This window comes from Schistosoma mansoni, chromosome 4 (assembly GCF_000237925.1).
Source record: "Schistosoma mansoni strain Puerto Rico chromosome 4, complete genome".
Lineage (NCBI taxonomy): Eukaryota > Metazoa > Platyhelminthes > Trematoda > Strigeidida > Schistosomatidae > Schistosoma > Schistosoma mansoni.
The window spans coordinates 12,932,010-12,940,934 of NC_031498.1; the positions used below are offsets into that span (position 1 = coordinate 12,932,010).

Here is an 8,925-nt window from a genome sequence, read left to right on the forward strand (position 1 = left end):
GACCTTATGTAATCCCTAAACGCAGATCAGAAACAAAGAACCTTATCCAAGACAAAATATCAACAAATATCACTTCTGTTATCTTACGACCAGTGGAAAAAACACAAAAACGATCAATTATCTGACCACCTTCTTTCTGGCGTCCTAACCAATGCTTTTCTAAATTGCATGTCGTCCACTTTATACCTAATGCATTTCTTTGGTTAGATTTCTCGGATTAGTGATCAAAAGATGGGAATAGTACTACACTTTGAAATAAAAATACATTCAGAAGTCAACCACCAGGTGGGTCTAAGTTGATTTTTACGAATCAGTACCACATAACTAAAGTCAATTTTCTTACATCTACGCCTAGGCTTATTACTAATCGTGCTGTAGGAAGAACCGTCTTTGGCCCGTTTTATGCATCAACACTATATGCAAATGCTTCTTCGCATGTACATCGTATTTATGTGTTGATGAAATCTACTCATAAGATTGAACTCATGGGATTCAGAAGTGATTTACAAACGATGCAAGATGAACTGAATGAGGTAAATATTCGAACTTGGAGTCTAACAGTTAGAAGTGCGGCTAACACTAAAACTTACACTAAGCAATACTTTATGGTCTAGATTCGAATCCAAAACTGACCAAGAAGTGAGATACTTTCACGTCATAGACTTCTTTGAACATTTGTCAGCTGAAGTATCGAAATAGAGGAAATTATTGGGAGTCGTTGGATGAAATTTCCATCTAAATAAGTAAAAATCCTTTTATACCAGAGTTGTGCTAGATCTACGTTTGAATATTCCCCTTTCACTTTAGGGATTTACGCCTATTTTCTGAGATCAAGGAGGCAGAATTCCAGTAGTACTTAAAATTACATACCACTATCGACAAAGATGAACCTGATTGTTTTCTACTGACTAATTGCTAATCTAGTGCCAATCTGAAGTTCTCAAACATGATTCGATCGATGCAAAAGAATCCGTTTTTATTCTTCGTGAACTCTAGTAGCCGAAGAAGATAAACGAAGTTGTGAAATTCATTAAAACTAAAGTACAAATATGAAACACCGAAGTCACGAATGTTTCGGCAAAAATAATAAATCCCCAATTAAAATACTAATATTTGAACGAAGAATATTCCCTTCGGGGTCTACAATTATGTGTCCAAATTAATAATCCGAAAAGTGGCCAGGTTTAAGGCAGCATACATCGTTTAAATTTAAAGCATGAAGGTGAGGATAAGCGAAATACAAACGGTGAATAAAAAGTCCCTGTTCATGAGCCTACAATCCAGAGGGGATGCGGCTAGCGAATTATTAACTCAGAAATTACACATAACAATCCGAAAGTCACTGGACACCGGAGAACTACGATTAGTGTTTTCTACGCGCCTCATGGTGACGCTGAGGCTAAAAGATGAATTACCTAGAATGACAACCTTATTCTGTATTTATCAGCCCGACTGCTCCTGTGGAGCGAATTATATTGGTTAGAGTTCCAGGAATTTACATTTTCATGCTTGCGAACACTTCCCAGCGAAGCTAAGCAAAGGTCTGGTGAAGAAAGTGAACAGCTCGATACCGGCCCATTTAGTGCAAACTGGTCATAATGCCAGTACAAACCAATCCTTTCCAATTATTTATTGGGTTAGTAATTTTCGTCAAGACTTGTCAAACTGAAAGATCTTCAAACGGCTGAAGCAGTAGTCATTCAGAATAAGAAATATCTTCAACCACTTCTCCTCCCCTGACCAACATCAGGACCTATTAACCAATAGTATTCTCATCTCACCTTGTATTGTTTGCTTATATGTTCCCATAGTTGTTTGAGACTGCGATCGATCAGTTTTTTGTTGGCATATGTGCATCGTACCTCGACATTACCTTAAGTCACGAGTTTTATAAGCAAAGATGGATAGTGGCTAACAGTGGAATCCAGGACGCGAGTAAGATGGTGACTATCAGGACTCTGATATTCCATGAGTCATATAAACGTCAACAATTTTATTCTATTTTGTTTGACAATCCCAAATTCACATGCTTTAACTTTAAACGATACATATTGCCCTAAACCTGGCCACTTTTCGGATTATTAATTTGGACACATAATTGTAGAACCTGAAGAGAATTTATCGAAAAGGATATTATTCGCTCTAATATTAGTCTTTTAATATGACGGGGATCCTTAAACAATTAAGATTCCCAATTGATGTTCAACATATTTCTCTTTCTAGGGAACCTTAGTGTGAAAAAAGGTTTTTGCCAAATATTTACCTGTGATTTTAATTCTCTATATGAAAAAATATGTCCCATGATAAAACGCTTATTATACAGATTTTAGGATTCGAAGTTAATGTTCATCGTGATAAAAAACAGTAAAACGTATCTGCTTAAAAAAAAGGATTTTATACAAAGATTTAGATATCATCATCGCTAGGAGGCAATTCACCTTCTTCCATACTTTCATAATCTTCGGGTGACTTTTTACACGGACTTGCACATGTTGTATCCATTGTAATTACAGGAGAAGGAGGTTGTGAAATTTCACCTTCCAAAATAACCGGTTCTTGAGAACTGTGTATATCTAACGGAGAAGGACAATTGGAATCGACTGATTTCGTCGGATTGCTTGGAAGTTCGCATACAATGTCTGACTCTTCATATTTTCTTACACGACGAGAATTCCTGCGAGCTCTGCATAAAACAACAATAATTCGTCACTCACAGAAAGCGAACAAGTATATTTACTCTTTTAGTTTATAAGTAATTACAGAATTACAAATAAGACCAAACGGAGCAACTGATTATGATCATCTAAAAGGATTAAATTGAAGAATTCCTTAATGTACAGTCAGTCCGAATCCTCAGGTTATCAACCTGTCGTGAATAAAGTTGAAACTAAAATATAATGTACGTGAAACGGTAATATTTCCCTAGGTTAATTAAATAAAGAATTAATAAGAATTTTGAACATAAAAGAACCCATAACATAAGGCAAAAAATATTCCTATGGTAGTTATTTTTGAGTGAAATATTTGTAACATGAAGTGTGTCTACATGATATGGCAACTGACTTGCTGAATGATCAATTAATTAGACGATGAACGAATATAGAACAATGAACCATCCATTACAATCACAATGAAAGGGAATAAACGAAAAGAAAACAAATTACGTACCTCAAGAAAAAACCTTTACCACACTAAGATTTCTTTAACTGTATGATTATGAGATTAATAAGAAAATTCCAGGAGAATAAATAGACTATTCTGAAAATTAAGAGCTGAGGAAACGGAAGGGATTGGACAGTGTTTATAGAGATGAGAAAAACAAAAAAGAGATAAATTCCATTGTGGTTAGAAAGCCTCACGATTGTAAGGGGAACTTTTTGTCCATAGGTGCGATTAGACACTTGACAATGACGACTGTTGTCAAAATAAGAGATTTTGTCACCTTACTTTTATAAAAACAGAAAGAAAAGGTTCTCAAAACACACTAGGGCTATTATTATTATTATTTATGGGAATAATTGTCTTTTCCAGTACGATTATTGATTAGTTCGTCTATATTCCCCGTAGGATCGGTGATCTTTTATTTACCAAATGATAGCGGCATGTGGAGAACAGCCAAGACATTAGGACTTATGGATTTTTGGGTTCCCACTACATCAATGTCTGACTAGAAGACGAAGATAGAAAGCTGATTAATCCTGTACTGTACTCTTTTCCGTTATGACTCGAATGAAATGTGGTATTAAGTATAGACCTCGGCCACATCTTTCGGTGAGACTATAATTTGCGGACGAACTAATCAGATATAAGATAAGAAGTCTTGAATTTTGGTGCGAAGCTCATACATACATTTGGCTAAATAAAGTTTTGATATTATAGCTGATGTCAGTTCGTGATGAAAACCCCAAATCTAATTTTTAACCCTAATCATCAACTTTAAATCATAATTCTAACTGGTTTTTAAGCTTCATTTAGTCCTAATCAGTAGGTATCCATTCTCAGGGTCACTTCAGCGTCGCTCGAAGGTCGTCCATAAATTATAGTCTTACTCATTTTTCCTTCTAAAAGAGATATTGTTTCTGCAGTCCTGTTAAAGCCAATTCATACGAATATACCCAGCGGTACAATTTTACTTTCAGCTCCCGATTACTGTGAAAAATACATTTTTATAACCGAAGAATGTTTTATGAATTTTTTACTATCACGTTACCCGAGTTTTAGGGAAGTATTGTAGATTCAATTGTTGTAAAACATACTGAAAATCAGAAGATATTCACTGAAAATTCTGAGATTTATATACTTCAATAAATCTCCAGCTTCATAGAATACCTGTTATAGACTAGAAGAATATCTTACAACTTAAGTGAACATTGAATTACGCAGATTGAATACTTTTATTTTAAATACCTTTTCAACTTATCCTTCATCTGTCTATCAATCAGAAAGATCGACTTCTTTTCTTCTTTCTTTACTGAATAGGAATGTTTGATTAGATTAAGATAAACACCACCAGGTGATCGTCTCCGAGACCCATCCTAACGAAATCGATTGAAAAACAAAGATAGAGTAAGCTATGAAGGAATAAATATATAATTTCAAAATGAAACATCAGTTTTTAGTTCATTATGCAACTGATTAAGGAATGTATAGAATTTGGATTTTGTTCTTCTGGTATGGTCAAGAGACATAAACTGGGTAAATTGTAACATTTTAGTAGCTAAAGCATCCTCTGTATCCTTATTAAGTTATATGACTTGATATTTAGTGGGCGATCTGGGTGAAGATTTTTAGGTAGTATATTAGAGTTAAACTATCTTTTGAAGTGCTCCAATTAGCAACCAAACGGCTTTAAAGATTGCTACATAAGATTCCATCGACCTCATAAATAATGTGACTTACACGGAACTTTGGACAAGTGACTTGGATGAGTTTCAATACTTGAAGGTTATAAAATACACCAGCTGCTTTAACATTAGCAGCGCATTTTGAACATCATGTTTTGTGGTCCTCATGAAAACTTTATGGAACTCTAGAGTACCGAAATTGCATACATCGCTATATTTCCATTGTCAGAATAAATCGACGAGCGTAAAGAACTTGAAAAGATACCAAGCGTTAGTTTTTGTCTCAATCACTCTGACATTTGCACTAGTCAATAAAAAACAAGGGAAAATATGTCTAAATTTAACATAAACTAAAGACGATCGTTTTCAGAGATTTAAATGATTGTATTCTCAACTACGTAGCGTTTTGTATAATGATACAGCTTTTGGTAGATATACAGATTTGGAAAAATTTGGAAGTTTTATAAACTATTATGATGGTTAGCGTGGATCGTGCATGACCACAGTTGATTTGGTTTGCTATTGACTACTAGCTATCAATTAGACTCATCTGAATACATGGTCTGAAGGTAGGACCGAGAGTGGGGAGAGTCAGCTCTCCTTCTCGAAATTCTCCCACATAGCCACGTGCATGCAGTCACTGTCAGGGAAGCCCTACTCAATTCCTTGACGCGGTGGAGGTTATTTTCGAGAAATTGAGAGGACGAAAAGCGAATGTCCGGTGCTTTAACTGGGTCAGTGGAGATGGATGATCCACCTAGGAGAGCTGTAAAACCCTTATCCTAAACCAACCGTTCACATGGGCTCCAGAATCCTAAGGAAACAAATGGCGTATGAATCTATTGTTAGTCGCCGGCTACCATGGGATTGCATCTCATTGCATTGTTCCACCGTCTTGTAGATTAGACCTCTAAGTCAAAGGTTCCGGGTTTGGCCTCTTAAGAAAACCACCTGCTTCGGTTTGGGCGCCCGGGCAGTATCTCAACCCTCACACAAATGGAATTTGTGGTGCATATCTGTTTGGTGCGTCCTCGTACCAATGTTTATGTGATTAAATAAATAAATAAATAAATAGTCATACTTCCATGGATCTATATATAATGATGATTGATACTAGTTACAAGTATTCAAGGTGATTAGATAGCAACTAATATGTAACTAAGAGTAGAGTTTGCAAAACAATGATTAATTCAACCTGACTAAGTGCTTCTGATGATATGAAATAACTGAACAAATGTAAGACTTTCAGGATTCAATGAGAAATAAGTGGATAGAATTTCATTAACTTTAAAGTAGTTAGGAGTGTCGTTTATTCATGAGTTATATGGTCAGAAAAATTTCATATAAATGTTAGAACTATCAGCTTAAAGAACGCTTTGCTGAAGAAGAAATTAACTACGTATCTATGTATTTTGGAAAATTTTACTACAAACTAACATTTAGTTGAAGACTCGAAATGAAATGAGATGATGACAAGTTATTTTCCTAGTTCTGTTCCAAAGAGATTTCTTTAGCCTTTGTATTAAATTACAAACAAATACTAAATGAAAGAATTATTGATTGAAAGCACTAGGTAGTGTTTATTTTGTTTAGCAAGTTTATCATGAATTATGTATATTAAAGTGTCGGAAAAAGTAAGAATTACTGACCATTATTTTAAATCATTGAACTGAGAGAAAACGTAACGTACAACACATGCTTGATGATCGCTTAATTTTAAATATATATCTCATACAAAAAGGTCAGAGGTTCTATACATACAATCGTCAGCTGGAGTTCATTTGTCAACTGAGTTTTAACAAAGAACCAAAAAAATGTATTACGAATTTATAACAAAACCATATTATTTGAGTTTCTTTTTTAAGGACTAGACAAATGTGTAAGTTTTGGTAGAACTCCTCAGCTAAATAATCTTCATATCTCAAGTAAACCTGGACAGATTGTTTCATCACAGTTCATTGATAATCTACATTCACTTAAATGTCAGTAGTGTGGGGGAGAATAATATCCTACCGTAATTGGACATACTAATAAAAACAGGATAATTTACATCACACAAATGCAATATAGGTTTACATATGGTGTGACCATTAAAATGTAGTGAGGTGAAGAAACGCGCTATTATGTGGAAACCTACCATTAAATAGAGACCTCCATTGTTCTCGATATCTTCCGTAAGGTAGTAAAATTCAAGAGCTCGTTGAACACCCAGAATATCAACAGTTCGCTCTGTACAAAGTCAGTGATAGTGTAAATAAAAACATACTTATTAAATCCTCGTTCGGTTCTTTTAGTAGATTAGTGATAGTTTCGGCAACAAGATCGGGTGGACTGTCGAAAGTAACATCAATATGTGATCTAGATACTTCCTGGTCCCATAGAAGTGGTCCAAGTCGTTGCTTGATAGAGAGATTCGATTTTTTTAATATTCTGAAAAATATAAATTTACATGTGAATTTTCAAACCTTGTAGACAACTCTGGTTGAGTGCATACTTCAGTAGTTTTCCGTTCATCATCAGTATCTGTGTTAACCAAATAGCTTTCAACACCCCTGCTAGAGTCACATTTCTACAGTAAATGCTAGATTATGTTGTTTTGATTTACTTCATGAACATGAGCTACTGACAAAGCATCATCCAACTTGTATTCGTTAATAACATTTACCCAAACACAGTTACGATTTTTTTTATATGGTTCCTTTGGAATATTTACACTGAAGTCCTCTTTCATTGGTGAGGCTCGGATATCTGATTTTCTTCGTTTCCAACAAATGTCATCATTGCTGCTAGATTCATCTTCAGAAGAAGAACGGAGAACTTCTCTGTACGCCATTTCAAAGCTACAGAAACAACACATTATAAGATCCATTTATATAAAATCCAACAACAATAATTATCCTATGAAGAATACATCAAACACTCGTTAAGATGTCGTTAATGAGCAGAAAAAATACAGGGTTCACAAATAATACATTTAAAGTATGGTAGCACTACACTTAGATATGTGGATTTCCCCTTGAAATGAAAAATATGGTTGAGTATGCTTAACAACAATTTTGAAGGCTGATAAGTTATTGACGAGGTTGTTATTGAATTGGTGATATTGGTGACATTGGAATTTGCCACCAGGTTGTATTTGTATTGAAATATAAGCAAGATGGGAGGTCAGATGTTGAATTCATGGCTTTTTGTGTCGGCCATTACCACAATCACCAGTAATTATTTGAAGACAGACTACTCACTAGTATTGATGATTTAGGATTCCTTGAAACCTTTACAGTAAGACGATCAAACAGATTAGAACAAAGTTGTTCAAATAATTTAGTAGACCTCGGCGTCTTCAACATTCTATGCAATTCAAGGTCATTTAAGCCCATAATACTGGAATTCTTAACCATCAAACGATGATGGGTCTGAAATATGCATTGCGCTTAATTCAGTACTAGATTTCTAAATAACTGTAGATTTTATACTAAATATCATGGTGCACCGAATCAAACCGCAGATGTAGATAAGTATAATCATACCAAGCAACTTAGTTAATGAGAGTTGATAACTCAGATATACGTTTTTAAATTGCTATTTAGTCATCTTTAAGAAAAGGTTACAAAATGCCTTTAATCATACAGATAGACAGAAGCACAACTATTCCCAACAATGGGTTAGCTTAGATAAGTTTGCGTTTCAAACGTTTAAAGACAGGAAATCAGGAAGACTGCAAAACCCTTCGAACACATCAGAAAAAAGGTATGGATGGACAAACAACAAACTACAGTCGAATATAGAGTCAATGGTTTATGAGGTAATTGTGTATATGTAGCTTCACCAGTGGTTGACTTTAAATCGTGTACCTGCGGTCATCGAACAATGATTGCTAACACTTATTCTGCTTCAAGTGAAGTGCAGCTTTTAACAAAACTATCCCCGTCCATTTATTAAATGATAAGGCATTCCCTTTTTCTATTTCTTCGCATTATTATCATTTCACTTTGTGTGAGGCATTTTCGATGCCTTAATGTACTAAAACTCTCACATTATAAATGAATAAAGATTATGATGGTATAACCTAGGTAGCCTATAT

The 8,925-nt window shown here is 34.8% G+C and overlaps 1 protein-coding gene across 1 annotated transcript; it reads right to left on the reverse strand.

Moving 5' to 3' along the window:
* Positions 1 to 2,406: 2,406 nt before the first annotated feature.
* Smp_043070 (hypothetical protein) lies at positions 2,407 to 7,713 on the reverse strand (the record flags this gene model as incomplete). Its single annotated transcript, XM_018796871.1, has 6 exons — positions 2,407 to 2,683; positions 4,408 to 4,535; positions 6,982 to 7,073; positions 7,111 to 7,274; positions 7,310 to 7,413; positions 7,450 to 7,713. The coding sequence occupies 6 exons, from the start codon at positions 7,711 to 7,713 to the stop codon at positions 2,407 to 2,409; spliced, it is 1,029 nt and encodes a 342-aa protein (XP_018651969.1).
* Between the last annotated feature and the right edge of the window lie 1,212 nt (positions 7,714 to 8,925).